Source organism: Phyllopteryx taeniolatus, chromosome 8, assembly GCF_024500385.1.
Source record: "Phyllopteryx taeniolatus isolate TA_2022b chromosome 8, UOR_Ptae_1.2, whole genome shotgun sequence".
Lineage (NCBI taxonomy): Eukaryota > Metazoa > Chordata > Actinopteri > Syngnathiformes > Syngnathidae > Phyllopteryx > Phyllopteryx taeniolatus.
In genome coordinates, this window is record NC_084509.1 from 20,749,229 (window position 1) to 20,768,450 (window position 19,222).

A 19,222-nucleotide genomic window follows, 5' to 3' on the forward strand; every position below is an offset into this window, starting at 1 on the left:
GTTGATGATAGTAGCTTAAAAGAAAAAAAAGAATAGAAGTAACTTTACAAAGTAATTTTAGATGAAAAACAGCCACATAATCTGCCTTTCGCTTTAAAGTGTATCACTTCCTTTTTTTTTTCTTTAAATAATTTTTTTCTCACTTATGAACAAGCTGTTCATGTTTTTGAGTCTTGTTTTATTACTTTATACAATTTGGTTGTGGCACTCTGTTGCTCCTGTTACAGCACTGTAATGGAATGTGGTTATATTTATGTATGGAAACATAGGGGTTCGAGTGCGCAAGGTCACTCCCACCGTGAGCACCGCACCGTCAGCATCTCACCCGCCTTCTGCACCATTTACTGCTCCTTCAGCACCCCCTACTGCACCTGATGAGTCCATGCAAATTGGTAACACGACTAGATCCCCAAGTACGTCAGCGTCGCGTCATCCAGTGGCTGTGCATTTATTGTGGTTAATATGGTCATTTCATTGCCACATGCCCCCTGCAGACAGAAGATCAGGCTCACCACGATCCAAGAGCGCCATGGTGAGCCAAAAAATATTCATCATTTCCTCTAGCTCTCCTGCCCGTATAACCGCCCCTCTGCTTGCATTCTAGCTTCCACTCACAACACACCCATAGTTGCCCTAATAGATTTCGGTGCGGACGATAATTTTATTCACGAAGGACGAGCACAACAGCTCCAATTCCCTCTCCCACCACTTCAGTCTTCCAAAAAATTCACAGCCCTGGATGGCCGAGTCATATCCCCTGTCACCCACCAAACAGTGCCATTCACCTTGCTAATTTCCGTTAACCACCGCGAGAACATTTCTCTTTTCGTTATCCATTCCCCTTCCCCTTTAGTCCTCGGAATTCCCTGGCTTAAACAACATAACCTTGCCATAGACTGGACGCGCTTATCCATCACTTGATGGAGGCCTCACTGCCATTCACACTGCCTGCTCTCTGCTAAACTGCCCTCTGAAAACCCACCACCATCTGCCACACCAGTTGAACTTTTCCGAGTCCCCAAAGAATATCAAGATCTCTCTCCGGTGTTCAACAAAGACCTGGCCATTTCTCTACCCCACCACCACCCTTACGACTGCACAATTAATCTTCTACCGGGGGTCCCTCTTCCCTCCATCTGCCTCTTCAACCTTTCCCGCCCTGAGGAAAAAAGCAATGGAGGACTCTATCTGTGACTCTCTGGCTTCCGGACTCATTAAACCTTCCTCATCTCCAGTAGGGGCTTCTTCTTTGTTGAGAAAAAAGATACCACTCTCCGCCTCTGTATAGACTACCGTGGACTCAATGACATCACTGTTAAAAATAAATCACCACTACCCCTCATCGACCCCTCTGTGACGCTCAGATATTCATCAAATTGGACCTACGAAATGCCTACCAGCTCATCAGTAGCAAAGAGGGGGATGAATGGAAAACTGTTTTCAATACCCCTCTCGGACACTTTTAATACTTGGTCATGCCATTCGGATTAACCAAGGCCCGCAGTCTTCCAATCCTTCATCAATGACATTCTCTGTGACATGTTAAACCGGCTTGCTTTTGTGTACTTGGACGACATCCTCATTTTCTCTGGCTCCACCGAAGAACACCACAGTCATGTACGCCAAGTCCTCCAGCGCCTCCTTGAAAACTGCCTGTATGTCAAACCCGAAAAATGCAAATTCCACCTCTCCTCCGTACATGTATTAGGCTACATCATTGTCAAAGGACAGTTGCAACCAGACCCCGCCAAGATCCAAGCAATCATTGACAGGCCCACTCCCACCACCCGAAAACAACTACGTTTCCTCGGATTCGCCAACTTCTATCGCCGCTTCATACGCAACTACAGCAAGGTCGCACGTCCCCTCACCAGCCTTACATCCACCAGCTCCCCCTTTCAATGGACCCCAGCAGCATCCCAAACTTTCAGCCAACTTAAAACACTTTTTACCAGTGCTCACAGCCTACGTCACCCCGACCCCTTCCTCCAGTTCGTGGTGGAGGTTGACGCCTCGGACACCGGGGCAAGGGCCGTCCTCTTGCAGCGGGACCCCACGTCCCAGAAACTTCATCCCTGTGCCTTTTTCTCCCGTCGCCTGTCCCCTGCCAAGAGGAATTACTACGTTGGCAACCGAGAGCTGCTAGCCATAATATGGGCTTTGGAAGAGTGGAGGCACTGGCTGGAGGGGACTGAAGTACCGTTTATCATCTGGACTGATCACAAAAAAACCTCTCTTACCTACATTCCCACAACTCCCTCACCAGCTCCGCCACTGGTACGTCTCCGTTCATGGCCTGCTACGGTTTTCGGCCCCCGTTATTTAAGGAACAGGAGCGTGCGGTGGCAGTTCCCGCGGTGAGGCATCATCTGACGAGGGTCCAGTCCATGTGGAAGGACATCAGGGCGGCCTTGGTCCGATCTGCTGAGAGGAATAAACGGCACGTGGACCTTCGGCATTCCCCTGCACCCGAGTACAAGGTGGGTCAGTCCGTTTGGCTTTCCTCCCGTGACCTCCCGCTCTAAACGGAATCCCGCAAACTCACTGCGCATTATCGGTCTGTTTCCCATCACTAAAATTATCAATCCCACATCTGTTCAGCTCCAAATTCCGCAGTATCTGAAAATTAATCCGACCTTCCACGTGTCATTGCTCAAGCCGGTCTCCACCTGCTCTGAGCCCTCCGGCCGTACCCCCTACGCCTCCCTGTGTTATCGACCGCCATCCGGACTTCACGGTTTCGTGCATCCTCGATGTGAGACCCAGGGGGAGGGTTACCAGTACCTGGTGGACTGGGAGGGGTATGGTCCAGAGGAGCGTTCCTGGATATCCCGCAAGCTGATCCTCGACGACTCCCTTCTGTCAAACCTTTATGCGGCTCACCCGGGGAAGCTTGGCAGGCCAGCGGGAGGCGTCCGTTGAGAGGGGGGTACTGTCATGAGCTGCCCTGAAGTACTATTGTTGGAGCCTGGGTGGCGCTTTGCGCCCTCTCGCCCTCTCTCTTTCCAGCACCTTCCTCGGCCGCGCACCTGTCACCAATCAGCCCTCGTTACCAGCTGCATTTAAGCCTGACTGATCCCGGAAATCCTCACCAGAATATTGCAGCTTCTTCAAGTTGTACAACGGCTCCCCACTCTCCTAGTAAGCTACGTATTCCTCATCTCCTTTCTGACCTCCGTGTCTCTCCTTGTCCTCAGTGTTTCCTCCGTGTTCCTCGCCAAGTGAATTCCTGCACCCACGCCACCAAGCCAGCCGCCTGTCCTCGTCACCGCCTGCCACGCATTCTCTGCCTCAACAACCCGCCAGGGCACCTCAAGCACCATCTACATTGCCCTTTGTTTCAATGAACTGTTCATCACAACCTCTCAGCCGCTGCCTGCTCTTGGGTCTGGTCTCCATCCGGTCGTGACAAGTACTTTCTCATTCTTACTCAAGTAAATATTTGGATGACTACGTTTTACTTTTACTTGAGTCATATTATTCTAAAGTAACAGTACTCTCACTTGAATACAATATTTGGCTACTCTACCCACCTCTGTACGTACCCCTGTCATATTAGAATGAAAGTGTAGGCTCCACATATTGGAATGAAAGTGTAGCCTCCCTTTTCATAACCTCTCGGTTTCGGTGGCACATTGGAATGAAAGTGTACAGCTTTTTCATAACCTCTAGATGGCGTCATTAACTTTCCCCTATACCTGTGTGTAATGCGCACGATTTAATTTTGACTTTTTTTTTGGGGGGGGGGGGGGGGGGGGGGAGCATTATACGCGACAAATTACACTAACTTGCAACTGTGCCAGATAGCCACGGATGAAGCAAAGGCGCTCAGTTGTCATATAGTGGGGGAGTGGCGACTTATGTTGGACGTCCAAGTGTGTCACTGCATGGGCAATTTAGCCATGTCCCCCCCCCCCAAAAAATCTGAAAAACGCAAATGGTGAAAAACAGTTTAAAACCTCCAAAACTGACAGTTCTCAGTCTTCAGCAATTATCCTCAAACATCTAAAATGTATTTAGAAATAAATCTCTGCGTTCACTTTATAGGGTTTTTTAAGTGTGGTAAAATGTAATAATCAGTTAAGAACAAGAACAACACACAATTGCTGGCAATTTGTGTACACAGGACAGTCTCGACATTCATCATTTTGAGACAATGAATGGTGTACAATGAAATACTTTGGGAAGCTGCGTAAGAATAAATCGTTGTGCGGCACAAGAAGGCACGGTCAGTTACCGCCATACTTATGGGTTTCTTTTATACTCATGACCTAAAAGTGTTTTTCATACAAATATTTACTGTAATTATGCCTTCAATAAAGTGTTAGCATAGGTTACTGATTTGTGATTTTAGTGACACTTTCAAATTCAGGTTATGTTGCCACAATAAAAATGGAAAGGTGCCGTAAACTGGGGACCACCTGCTTTAGTAAACAGTGTAAACTTGGGAGATTCAAGCCCTTGCAAAATAAGGGGAGTTCTTTTAGTCAGTAAGTCAGTGGTGTTGAGGCATAAAGTCATGCTCTTTGAACTTATTTTGACATTTTTTTCCACCCAATAATCACAAAGAGATGTTACCGACGACAATGAGATTTGGTTATCTTTACCCAGTTTCTCCAGTTTGAGTTTGTCATTAAACTTAATCTATCCCAACCCCCTTTTTTGGTTTCCACTTACATAGATGAGGTTCTCTTTGAAGCGTTTGCGAAGGTTCTCTATGAAAGCAGCCTCGCTCGTGTAGTTCTCCAGCAGGACAAAGTCCTGCACACCCACTCTGTCTCTTGCTGTCAGGGCCGACTCCATCATAGCCCGCACCCCGTCGGTACCCACCACCTAGATAGAGGAGGACGGAGAGTAATTAGGCAGGGTGACGGACTAAATTCAATAACCAAAGCTATGTACTGTAGCACATCATCAGTTATACTATGTCTGTTCCATGAGAAGAGAGATGAAAACAGACATACTGAATGTCACGCATATACAACCTATCCAAATTATGAAAAATAATGAAGACTTTCAAACACATTTATAATCATAAATCAGTCCCATATAGCCTAAAACACTAATGACAATGCAATCACAAGAAGTAGCACCAATGCATTAATGTGCAACTAACAAAAGATTTATACAGATGCAAAGGTTTGTACAATTGATACAGCAGAGAGGAAACGTGATAGAAAACATATTACAATCGTCCAAATGTCAAAAAGCATGTTAGTGTTTTAGTTGTCGCTGAATTAAATTTCAATACGTAAAAAGTTAAATCTATGGTAAGCACCATTGCTTAAGGTCACACTCACTCAAATTCAGTTCTTCAGTTTGAAATCCTGACATTTGGTGAGACTAGACTGTAAAGTAATAGGAATTGTTGCCAACCCAGTTGCAATAATCTCAAAATGTTATATATTTTAAAAAAAAGGAAAAAAAACAAATCAAGGTGCAAAAATGAAGTTAGAATGAAACACTCACATGTTTAAGGTCATCAACATGTCTATCCAAGAGGCCATATTTTAAAATGGAAACTTGGGTTTTGCCCATAAGTTTACAAAAGCTGTCCACATCTCTGTTTAGCATGTAGCCAGCAGGACCAAAGTGAACAGGACTTGTCAGCGGCACACATTACCACATACATAACGTACAGCAGGTGGTGTTGTGCTAAGTGGTATAGTAGTCGTTGTCCCTAAGGAGAGCACACTGACAAGATAAAGAGGAAGAGAAAGCTTGAGGGAGGAGAGAACTTATTAATTAGAACTGCAGGTTTTCGAATAACAAGACTAATAAGGAAAGAAGGGTGAAGTAGAGAGTAAAATTAACCTCACAGTTCTGAGGACCAGGGTTCAATCCCCGGCCCCGTGTGGAGTTTGCATGTTCTCCCCGTCCGTGCCTGCGTTTCCTCCCACATCCCAAAACCATGCATGGTAGGTTAATTGACAACTCTAAATTGCCCGTAGGTGTGAATGTGAGCGCGAATGGTTGTTTGTTTGTATGTGCCATGTGATTGGCTGGCAACCAGTTGAAGTTGTACCCCGCCTCCTGCCCGATGACAGCTGGGATAGGCTCCAGCACGTGGATGGATGGATGGATGGAACAGTGAGTTCAACAAGCACTTTCCTCTTCTGAATTGCATTTAGCAGACTGAAATTTCACAGAAATGTATCTTCAGAAGCCATTAAATCACATTGTCGCCCTTTTACAGATGCGCAACATCTTGACTCGATTTCACACAAGTCTGTAAGATTATAGTTGATCCTGTGTTTCAAAGTAGACCGACGGTGTCCCATGGTGCTTTACATCACGGTGGGAGCCATGGGATGGGGTGGTCTAACTTAATGTCCGTGGCACAACATAAAATGACCAGCTAGCCTGGCCTGTTATGTTTATGAGCTTCAATAAAGCACACTTGCACGTACACTACCTGTATGAGCTTACTGTATTTGGTTTGGCCTCAAAGTATTTCATGTTTACATTTGATAAGATCCTACAATACGACAGCATAAGGAGTGTATTTAATATTCTTTTTATAGCCGAGATAAAATACTGATTGTACAGTTACAGTGTCATGGCAATTTAAAGTACTTCTAATCAAAGAATCAGTGTTGCATGAATTTAAGTAATGTTACAGGCTTGGTTCATATGTGCAATAACTGCTTGTTTGTCTCTCCCTGGGATCCCGTGAGCTCAGCCGCCCTATTGTTGTTTAACACAACACATCTCTCTGGAGCGCAAAGTTTCTGCAGCTGTGTGTGCACGTGCATGCACGTGCGTGGGCATGTGTTTGCAGTAACAATATGGCATACAGTGTGGACAAAAGTAATGGGATAAGCAATATGATTGACTTGGAACCAATCTTTCACCCAGTCATCTGGGAAAGGCTTCAGCTTCCACGTCACTCTGAACATGATAAGCAGTAGAAAACGGATGGAATGTTGGGTATTTTGGCCAAATTTAACAATCAATTTATCAGTTTATCAATTTAAATTTGCTTTAGGGCACAGTAGTTGCCAGGTACAAAGAAACTGGGAGGCTGACATAAATATTTATTTCAGTGTCGTCATAAGCAGAATAGCACATTTCGGAGTTCTGTGTCTTCTTGTTCTTGGAAGCATAAGATTTTCTAATGTGCATTAACTTGTGTCAGTAACTAAGTCCCTGAGCCAGCCTGTTTGAGTGATTAACTGATGCATGTCCCAATAATTGTACGGTACCCATATGTAGTCTGCGTGCAGGAGAACATGTTAGCCATAACCCTCTCCAAGCAACAATACTGTTGTTACAGCTGGAAGCAATTTTTTCTTCTTCTTGTCATGGTGAAGACTACAAAATGTGCACATGGTGCTCAACATACCATCAACAACTGCAGGCTCATTTCAATTAATAATTCAATAATATCAATAATATCATATCAATAATTTCTCATATACTGCATCTTTTTTTTCTTAAAGTCATAGGCACATTCTGGAATTTCCCCAGAAAATCAGAATTATCTTTAAGTCTCCGACAGCAGTAGGGGTGTTAAGGAATACATACAGTGAAGGAAAAGGTATGTGAGCCCTTTGTAATTTCTTACATTTCTGCATGAATTGGTCATAAACGGCAGTCTGATTTTCATCTAAACCACAAGAGTAAACAAACAGTCTGCTTAAACTAAGACCACACAAACAATTATATGTTTAAAAATTTGATAGAGCATAACATGTTAACAGTCACAAGAAAGGGAGGAAAAAGTAAAGGACCACTTGGATTTAATAACGGTTTGACCCTCATTTGCAGCAATAACCTCAACCAACCATTTCCTTTAGTTCTAGGTCAGACGTGCTTAACGATTAGGATGAATTTTGGACCATTCCACTTTACAAAACTGTAGCAATTCAGCATGATTCCACGGATATCTGGTGTGAATAGCTCTCTTAAGGTCATACCACAGCATCTCAATTGGGCTGAGGTCAGGACTTTGACTGGGCCACTCCAGAACATGTATTTTCTTCTTCTAAAGTCATTCTTTTGTTGATTTGCTTCTTTTATTGCTTCTTAAAATTACAAAGGGTTCACATACTTTTTCCTCCCAATGTAGTCATAGTCTGGCCCTTCAGGGGTTATGGATAAAATATCACGTGTGATCAAAGTTGCCCATCCTTGGTCCTTGTGATCATCAGTATTATTAAAGAAGCCCTGCAACATGGTACATCAGCTATTTACCTTTTGTTCTTTTCATATGGACTAAAATGAGTGAGCAATGTTTTGTTTACTGACTTTTTAGGTGTGTATGACCAACTGCAAGGAGCTTTAGCAAAAACGTACACTGACTTATCTACCACTCTCGTTTGCACAAAATTGACAGTTATCAAAGCACTGCATGACATTTAGGCAACCAATTTTGACCTGCATTCATCAATCACAAATATATAGGTTTGGCAGCGATCTGTCCAGCACATTACAGCATCCTCAATATGCTTGTCTTCAAAATAAAGTGAAGGAGGTGTGCACGGAAGCAGATGTATGTGGTTTGAAAGTCAGTTCAGAATGTCAACCAACACATCCACCTGCGCCTTCCTTCCACAGAGCTACTAATTTTTGCACATTGTGGCATCAAATTAATCTTAACTGACTAAAAAAGTATATTCATCTTGTAATAGATCATTTGAGCCATACATTGTTAAGAAAGGTGCAAGAACGACAATATGTTAAGATAAGGTTATGGTTTACTAAAAAAAAAAAAAATAATTTCAAGCCTCCCCTCTGTTGTCTTACTTTTACATTTTCTGTCATTCAAACGCACTCTTGTTTCAATATCCCCCCCCCTTCTCTCTCTCTCTTTCTCCATTACTCCATAGTTTCCAATGCCCCTTTTCAGTTGGCACCATACCTCCCCCTATTTGCACAACATACACAAACACAAAATCTCAGGAACACACAAAAGTATGTACTTTCCTGGTTCCTACATGTCGTCATACTTTCCAAATCCTGTGTAGCAAACAAAGTAGCTGGAGACAGGTTAGAAGACCCAGAGAGGTAGAAGCCTACTTTCTTATTTTTGGACTAACACTCAGTGTCTTAGAGGGAAGCCTTTGTTTTGTTTTTTTAAGTAGACTGTGTGCTTTTCATGGCTCACACACATATATTAAACTGCATGGTTGATCACCTTATATAACTCTCAAGCATGGCCCCCCGTCCCAACTCAAATCAGTTAACCTAATTAACGTCCTGCTTGTCCACTATAAAGTGCTATCACCATTTAATTAAAGTCACTGTCGTCTTGGTCATTTTTTGTAAATTTAATGATGTGTGGCATCCATGAAAATTCACTTGGTTGCTGTCATTTACAATTTATAATACCAAAAGGTGTTTGGGTTGCTGTTTTTATATTTTTTGTATTCAAGTAATATGTCTTCCAATGTTTTCGGTGCATGTACCTGTGATATAATTTTTTACATTTCTTTTAGTAATATTTTGATTATACCCACAACTGTGTTAATTTCAGTCCTGGTAATTGTGATATGAACTATGAAATGAAATGTTCATATCGTTACGTCTCTAAAAAGCAGTTTTGGAGATAAAAGGGAGTGTTTTTGAAAGTCTTTTGCCAACTAACCAATTCATATTTTCAGGTTTTATTTTCAATATTGATCCAACTGTCCCCAAAAGAGGAAAAGAAAACCTAGGAATCAAATGCAGCATCAGCGTGACCTCAAATGCGGTGGTCATATATATACGCACAGCTTCAGGGTTCATTCAGGCAAAACAATGTAATCAGTCGATGCCACTGTCTAGACTTCGCTGCCTTCTCAGCCTCACAATCTTCACTTGCTGGAACCACGACAGGCCACTCAGTCATCCACATGGCTAAAAACGGTTGACTCATGGCTCAACATTGTATCATCTAAGGCTAGCAAAGAATTGAAAAAGTCCACTCCATCAGGCATCGCTGCCATCAAAACTCTAAACCAATCATCATAACGAATTTAAATAAGTGTAATTTCTATAATGCCAACAAAATGACTGTGGCATTCCATTCACCCTTTTTAATATCTCATCTGGCATCCTCATCTTTTCCCTGTGTTTTATACTATCTGAAAGGAAAAGGAACTCAAAGAGAAATTAGACGTAAAAAAACAACAACTGCATTCATATCATATCAAATATATATATATATATATATATTTATAACATTTTATTTTTTTAACGGGACCACAAAAGAAGCAAACAAGGAAGTGGTCGATGAATCACAAGACGGGTCTACACAGCCAGGTTCTTATCCGTCAGAAACTGGCGTTTGATGTTGACAAACATATTGAAAACACATGCAGCTAACTGCAGATGATTTTAACTACTTCTTCGCACAGGGAGAGCATAGACTTCCCACTCAGTTCCATGAAGTACCCACTCTCCAATTTCACACTCCCATTTTTACAACCCCAGGTCTACACTTATTGACACTGTAATCAAGATTAACCATGGCAACACCCTATGCTAAACTGGGTTTATTTCCAACACAGTCATAAAGACTGCGACAGTTTGGTCTAAAGGGACAGAGCAGGCGCTGCAGGGATGTTTGGATGTCAATGACTGATTTTCAGTTTTTTAAGAGGTATATTTATTAAAACAAATATATATTTTTTCATTATTACTACAATTATCATTTCGGGATGTAACGATATCCACAGTGGATACGGAAAGTATTCAGACCCCCTTAACATTTTCACTCGTTTTGATATTGCAGCTATTTGCTAAAATCATTTACGTTCATTTTTTTTTCCACATTAATGTACACACACAGCACCCCATATTGACAGGAAAAAAACAGAATCGTTGAAATTTTTTCAGACTTAGTAAAAAAAGAAAAACTGAAATATCACACAGCCGTAAGTATTCAGACACTTTGCTCAGTATTTAGTAGAAGCACCCTTTTGCTTATACAGCCATGAGTCTTTTTGGGAATGATGCAACAAGTTTTTCACACCTGGATTTGGAGATCATCTGCCATTCCTCCTCGCAGATACTCTCCAGTTCTGTCAGGTTGGATGGTGAACGTTGGTGGGCAGCCGTTTTCAGGTCTCTCCAGAGATGCTCAATTGGGTTTAAGCCAGGGCTCTGGCTGGGCCATTCAAGAACAGTCATGGAGTTGTTCTGAAGCCACTCCTTCGTTATTTTAGCTGTCTGCTTAGGGTCATTGTCTTTTTTGAAGGTGAACCTTCATCCCAGTCTGAGGTTCTGAGCACTCTGGAGAAGGTTTTCGTCCAGGATATACCTGTACATTCATCATTTCTTAGATTGCAACCAGCCTCCCTGTCCCTGCAGCTGAAAAACACACCCACAGCATGATGCTGCCACCACCATGCTTCACTGTTGGGACTGTATTGGATTTGATGGTTTACTAATTTAACAGTATTTACTCATAACAGAATTTATTCATGACATTAGAAATTGGATACTGCATAGTAACAGTGATTTCTTTGCGCGAGTCCAAAAATTCAAGTCAAGGCATAAAGGCAGGTACACTCATAAAGGCATGGGAATCCTTAGTTTCTTATCCTCTGCTTATTGATATTGTAGTATCATTTATTTTGCTGTGCAGCCTGTGTAATATGTTTTCATTTTAAAGGCAGATATTTCATTTGAAGAGAGGGAAGTACTGTATATCAGATGATTCATTTTTGCATTGATAATTGTATTTGTATGGAGTGGACATTTTATAATTTAATTTTTTGAGACTACAGTAATGGAATGGAGAGGGATATTTTGTAACGGGGAGTCAGAATCATTATTCTCTCTCCCTGTGATGTTCTTTCACCAACGACTTTCAATTTGAGATACACTTACTCGTACACCACTAAAGAGTGCTACTGTTAGAATATGCTTAAATAATTTTAATCTCTCCCAGCACAGCCTTATGGTCACGTGGGCCAGACAGCCAATCACTGTATTTTTTTTGTGACGTACCTACTGCATCCCCCCCCCCCAAAAAAAATATTTGTCAATAGTGCGCAGTATACATGGGTGTAGGGGGAAAATGCGGGGGGGACATTCACATTTTATAAATGTATGCCGCCGTCTAGAGGTGATGAAAAATCCCTACACTTTAATTCAAATATGCGACCCCCACCTAGAGGCTATGAGAAAGGTGTACACTTTCATTCTAATATGACAGGGGTACGTACGACAGAAAATAAAGTGGGTATGGAAAGTATTCAGAGCCCCTTCAATTTTTCACTCTTTGTTACATTGCAGTCATTTGCTAAAATAATTTCAGTTCATTTTTTTCCCTTATTAATGTACACACAGCACCCCATATTGACAGAAAAAAAGGAATTGTTTAAATTTTTGCAGATTTATTAAAAAAGAAAGACAAATATCACACAGCCATAAGTATTCAGACCCTTTGCTCAGTATTTAGTAGAAGCACCCTTTTGAGCTAATACAGCCATGAGTCTTTTTGGCAATGACGCAATCACACCTGGATTTGAGGATCGTCTGCCATTCCTCCTTGCAGATCCTCTCCAGTTCTGTCAGGTTGGATGGTGACCGTTGGGGGACAGCCATTTTCAGGTCTCTCCAGAGATGCTCAATTGGGTTTAAGTCAAGGCTCTGGCTGGGCCATTCAAGAACAGTCACTGAGTTGTTCTGAAGCTACTCCTTCGTTATTTCAGCTGTGTGCTTATGGGTGTTGTTTTTTTGGAAGGTGAAGCTTCGGCCAGTTTGAGGTCCTGAGCACTCTGTAGAACGTTTTCGTCCAGGACATTACTGTACTTGACCACGACGATAGAGACACTTAATTTTACAATATTGCGATATCGTGAATATTGTTATATTCCTATGATTATTATATTTTATTAGTGTTTTATGTTTTATTTTTATTTACAGTACTTCACCTGCAGTTATTTTTTAAAGTGCTCTAAAAATAAAGTTGAGATGAGGTGAGCTGAGTTGTGACTTGTTCTAGACTGTGTGCCTGTATAGGGGTCATACAGACGGTCCAAGCGGGTTACACAAGAGAACACTCCTAGCCCGAGGATCAATGTGTGGGCCAACTTGTGACACCATAACAAGCACGGGGAAATTCTCCATCCTACAGCAAAAAGATGGCTTCCACCACACAGCTTGCATGGAGTAAGTCACAATGTGGCTACATTATGTCACCTCCAGGTTTAACAATGTTCTGTTAACATAACAGCCTCCAGTAGGTACAGTGCCATGAAAAAGTTTTTGTGCCCTTCCCAATTTCTTTTATGCATATTTATCACACATTTTTTTCAGATCTTCAAAATGATCTTGTAGCCTACTTCACTTTACCTGACTGGTACTATGCTTGTGATTTCTTGATTCAACAAATCTGGAGGTAATCAGACCTGGGTGTAGCCAATGAAATTGAACTCAGCGCTCTAAAAACTGCTGTCAATCACAGTTAACTCATGATTTATCAAGGAGGAGAAGGAGGATATGGAGACTTGCCACTTGCCTATTTCAGTCTTACCAGATTATAGTCTACCTTTTAAATTTTCAATAAATCCTTAAGCATTAAGAATTGAAAAATTATACTGACTATTAACTTACTCTTCCCCAACGGTACTCCATGGATATTCAGCTTGAAAGTTTTCGTGTAAATACATTTGTATTCTAGGTAACTGACAAGCTATTCCGAAGCCAGCTTGCCGTTTTCCAGGCTGGAGGGAAAACGAGAAGGGAAGGAGGTGTGGAAAAGCAGATAGCATAAAGACTAGCAGACATTAACTATTCAGCTAATGTCAGACAGCCCAGAGGAAGTAATGACAACTGGTTCAAGAATCTCATTCTACTATCCTGACAAATTGCGCAAAAATTCATCTTCAGCATAGATAAAGCTTGAGAAATGGACAAGTCTTGGAAAACTGATCCTTTGGAGAAGCATGTGAGTTGGAGCTGAGAGGGAATGTCAGCATAAATGCACAACACAAAGTCACAGAGGCTCTCGCTGCATTGACACATCAACACACTTTTTTCATTAACATACTTGCTTCCATTCTCAGTGACTGCAAAAGAATGCTGCCTGGCCACACATTGCCACCATGTGATTGTCTCACCCTGTGGGCGGTGCAAACACAAACGCACTGTGATGAAAACGTGCCTTTTTCTCCCCAAAAAATAAATCAAATACAATATCAACATGACAAATACAGTTGGAGTTACAGAGAGTAACAATGAGATCGACTAGTTAAGATGAAGCGCTAGAGATGTGAGCAATGGTGCATCACCAGAGGAAAAACAAGGTCTCTTTTTCACCTGTATCTCTCTCACCTGGTACACAAGTTCGAGAGCATGCTGCCCAGGGCATTACATAATTACAACTCAACTGAAAGTGATCCTCACAAATAAAGTCAGCTGCCTCTTTCACACAATGAACTATATCCTAAAGTCTGACCAATGACGTATCTGCAAATGACCTTCAACGCTTTGAATAAGAATCAGAATCATCTTTATTTGCCAAGTATGTCCAAAACACACAAGGAATTTGTCTCTGGTAGTTGGAGCCGCTGTAGTACAACAGACACTCAATTTACAGAACACTTTGGAGACATAAAGACATTGACAAAAAACAATTGTGCAAAAAGATGCAGAGTCCTCTAGCACTTAGAGCAGTTCGAATGACTAATGATTAAGAATTAGAATCCCATACATAGAGATTGAATTCCATACATAGAGATTGAAAAAAAAAAAGCAAACCTGCTCTTTAAATGACCAGATAAAATATTTTGTTCGACAGAAACCTTACCAAATGTCTGTACTTCATTGTTCTTGGTTTTGAGTGATTTGGACGACGTTCTGGGCTCCACCGATCTTGCAATCCAGCTGTAAGTGTCTGGGTTACAGCAACGCGTCACGGCCACTATTCAGCGCAGTTTGTTTTTAAAAGCGCTCCCCTTCGTCCTGAGACCCAGCTGCCATAGCTTCTCCTCTTACTGCTTACCGCTCACACTGTCTCGTTGCTTCGCTTATACATCCATTTTCCTTTCCCTCCCTCGCTCCAGAGGAAATAGTCGGTGTGTTGGGTGACACATAACACCACTCCACTCCCTTCCCTTAGTTTGCTTAATCGTCCCCCACCCAAGTCACCCGCTCCTCTCCCCCTCTATTTGGACATTATGCCAAGAGTGAAAACTTTCCATCATTCCTTCAAATATTACGTTATTCTTTCTCCAGCATCTTGTACGACGCAAGCACAACCAATATTAGTCCAATATCGTTACAGGGAGTAGAATTAGTCTAGACACACACACACACACACACAGACCCACACACAGGCACATCAAAGGCCTGAGCGTCCAATGCATCTGCTTGTTAACACTAATAACAAGTGACATTTTACAGCCAATGTGCATGTGCCTCTGAGAACATGCAGAAGACAAGTATTTGTGTTTGATGATGCCCCACATACACGGAGCCACACACAAATTGACAAGTGTTATTCAAGAGCTTGTTGATGAAGTCCTGACTTCATGAAGGCAAATGCAATTGATTTTGTCCTTGTCGGGCAAGTGTATGCGTCGCAGTTCCCACTCGCTTTTAAGATTTGCGGCTCTGCTCAACATGCAGCCAAATAGTTGTGCCCCTAATTGGTAAAAAAATCAGTACTTGCCATTAGCCCAAACGTATATGGGGGCGAGCTAACAGTCACTCACATGAGACATGAGACAAAAATAAGGACTCAAGTGTGCTGTAATTCTTTGTTCTTGGGGTAGCACGTCCTAGTCACGTTATTAAGACAACCAGGGACTGTCTAAAATTGTAGGGGGAAAAAAATCATAATGTCTCCTTTAAACACGAGTGTTTGAAGCCACAGAGCACACACATTACATGCAGTATATTAGCAATGCACTATGACTACAATTGAAAACTTCTGAAAGCCGCAGCTTCAAAGACCTGAAAAGTGGCAACAGGCAAGACAGATTTTATAGGCCTCATTATGATTCTCCTTCCTGGGGATCTAATAGGCTTGTGAATATAATTCAACTAGTACAGTACTGGTTAATGCTGCAAATTCTACGTGTCTAGGACAGTCTCACCTGTCTTTAGTTTAGGCAAGATAAATGAAGCGATAATGAGCGCTGGGGAATGACAGCTAAAATGAAAAAATCCACACAGATAATCAAGACAATACACAAAAGCAGAAGACATGTTACTTGCTACTGAAAAATCATTGAAATTTAATATTTCCCCAACACCTCTTGCTGTATTATAGATACACTCGTACTGCTTGTGTAACATCCACATTTAATCAGAGCAGTCGCAGTCTACTACACACTCTTTAGATGAATGACACTTTTCTTTCAACACTGCCCTCTTGTGGTCGACACTAACTAAATGAAGCAGAAGTTTTTTGCTGATGCAGACATTAACATGACTGAAAATTTTCTGTGCCTAGAAGGAGCAAAGAAAAACATGCTAAATTTGAACCTGGCTTGAATGCATCTGCGTGAGGGCTTAAACTATGTACACCTCAACCTCTCTCTTTCACTCTCTCTCTCTCGAGGACTCTTTCCTTCTGTCCTCACTCCCAATATAATCACAGCCTCTGCGGCAGGAATCCGAGTAATGTTTTCCAGACTCGCTCTCACCACTGTTGTACACACAGTAGAAACACAGCAGGGAACAGGCAAAGATACAAGTCGAGATAGGTGATTCCCAGCTGCACAACACACATCTTGTTAAGTCAAAACATTCATATTAGCTACTGCCTCTGTCTTACATCCACTTTTGGCACATTAACGCAAAATGTGTGTATGTGTGTGTGTTTGTGCGTGTGTATTCTACAGGCTAAAGTTGAGGTTACATATTTGTGCTGAGTTGGAAGAGAAGGAGGAGCTTGACCACCAATATCTTGCTCAGCTGTCAGACTGTTTAACCCTTCCTTCTCCACTTCCTGCAGACTTTGAGTTCACCGGTGACTATTTATAGTTTCTGAGTGAGCAAAGGATATGACAAAGAGTAAAGGCGTAAATCGTAAAGAAAAGTAAGCAACAGATGAAAAATATTTTTTGTAGTATACGAAAGCCTTAGATGAATAGAATACGATAAAAGGTTAATTAAACTACACAAAATACCTTAACGCAGGTTATAGATTCACAATTAGAGTAGTGATATCTATGCACCAATATGTACCCACTGTGTCATAGGTTTACGCTGATAAAAGTAGATAGTAATTGGAGAAAATGTGGATTAAGTGACACCGCACATGATCACACCCTTACATTTGCTCTGGATGTTGTTCCAATGTACACACCAGACATCAGTGTCGTTTAGAGTATCTTCTTTGTCCTTCTGAGCTTAGCTCAATAAAGGACATCATTTGTCCCTTTTTGTTTGGGATGCACTGTCATGACTATTCCAGCATAAACCATACAACCACCACTGCCACCAGTGCAGGTTATCTGCAAATGTGTGCATATTTTGGGTCGAAATTTGTTTCAAACAGCATGTCGTAATATGTTGTGATCTGACTTGAGCCACAGCGAGGATATGCATTGCATTCAGCGAATTGTATTTAAGAAGCATGAGATGAATAATTGTAGTGATATCTCGAAAGCCTTGCTCATCAACAGCACACATATGGAGATGATGAATCTTAAAATAAATGTATCCTGACTGCATTTACTGGGTCCATTATAGATCATGCTTCTGTCTCCTCCCATATGCTCTCTTAATCGCTTGGCTTGATCTCTTAAACAGCTTTGAAGCAATAAATGTTAGACTTTGAGACGCACCATAAAAACAATACATAGCTTCATAGCTTATAATAAGAAATCCAATCCAGCCTTAGCCTTATTGTCAACAGATCAAAGACTGCTTGTATGGTCCATATTTGAACAAGGGCAACACACATCCGCACAATACGTTGGAAGGAGTTATTCCTTCAAACTTGCTTCTTTGCAATAATTGCCATGCCAGGACAGCCCCATCAAATCGCTCGAGAAGAAAACGTGGAATTAAATATTACATTTAGACTAAGGGGAGGAAAAACCTAAAATTCCACTGACCACTTTGAGGGAAGCACATATGACCTTGACACTGTGGGAAAATCTGAAATGGGAACTCTCTCTCTCCCCTCTTCTTAAATTCTTGTTTCCTGTCTCACTTCCTCTGGCAAAGTTTCGTCAGAGGGATCTTGAATATGTAAACAACTTTTCATTGGCCATGTGGTCAAGATGTAAGGTTTGGACATGCTTTTTATCGTAGCATCGTGCCATATGTCTAGGTGTGTGGAACCAAATCAACCTCAGGCTCCTCCATGAAACCTCACCATGATGACCAATGAAGTGCAGTCGAGGCAACGTCATTTTGAACAACAAATAATCAAATTTGTTTATGTATTTGTGTAGATGACGACAATAAGGTAACCCTAACCCTGTGAGAGTTAGCGTGTGTGCCTTATGATTGACTGGCAACCAGTCCAGGGTGTCATCTGCCTTTCGCCTGAAGTCAAATGGGTTGGGCTATAGCTCCCATGATCCCGAACAAGATCAGTGGAATAGAAAATGGATAGATGGATGTAATATGATGAGTTCAATTTTAGCGCCACAAAGTCATGATATGGAGATACAAAGATACAGCAACAGGACAGCGAAAATGATTCAAGATAAATATAGGGAAAGAACATGCATCCATTTTCTGAGCCGCTTATCCTGACAAGGGTCGCGGGAGTGCTGGAGCCTATCCCAGCTATCATCGGGCAGGAGGCAGGGTACACCCTGAACTGGTTGCCAGCCAATCGCAGGGCACACATAAACAACAATTTGCACTCACATTCACACTTAGGGGCAATTTAGAGACTTCAATTAACCTACCATGCATGTTTTTTTTTGGGATGTGGGAGGAAACCGGAGTGCCCGGAGAAAACCCACGCAAGCAGAGGGAGAACATGTAAACTCGATTTAAACCCAGGATCTCAGAACTGTAAAGCAGATGTGCTAACCAGTCAACCACTGTGCCGCCGCAAACACAATACAATGATTTGAAAATCCTTTCGAAACTATATTCAATTGAATACTCTTCCATTACAATATGCTCAATAATCACTTTGTGCCTCTATAAAGCCGATGACAGAATTACGCTATATCTGGCCATCGACTAAAAATAATATGGCTGTACAGCTGAGCGAAGTTAAAATGACACACCTCGTAATAGGGAACCTAGTTTGTTGTTTTTTTCCCCCACCCAGCACAAGTGCCTGATGAAACATGCTAGTGCCATGGAA

General features: G+C 41.9%; 1 protein-coding gene across 3 annotated transcripts in view; it reads right to left on the reverse strand.

Annotated features, from left to right (window-relative positions):
- The window catches only part of LOC133481972 (unconventional myosin-Ic-like), an 85,190-nt gene that overhangs the window by 28,796 nt on the left and 37,172 nt on the right, over nucleotides 1-19,222 (reverse strand). For 2 of the 3 annotated variants that reach the window (XM_061781412.1, XM_061781414.1), the window contains one exon: nucleotides 4,678-4,833. In XM_061781412.1, coding sequence (XP_061637396.1) covers nucleotides 4,678-4,833 — 156 coding nt within the window. Of the gene's footprint in view, nucleotides 1-4,677; nucleotides 4,834-14,743; nucleotides 15,041-19,222 lie in introns of those variants that run through there. The other variant, XM_061781413.1, reaches the window with a different exon arrangement.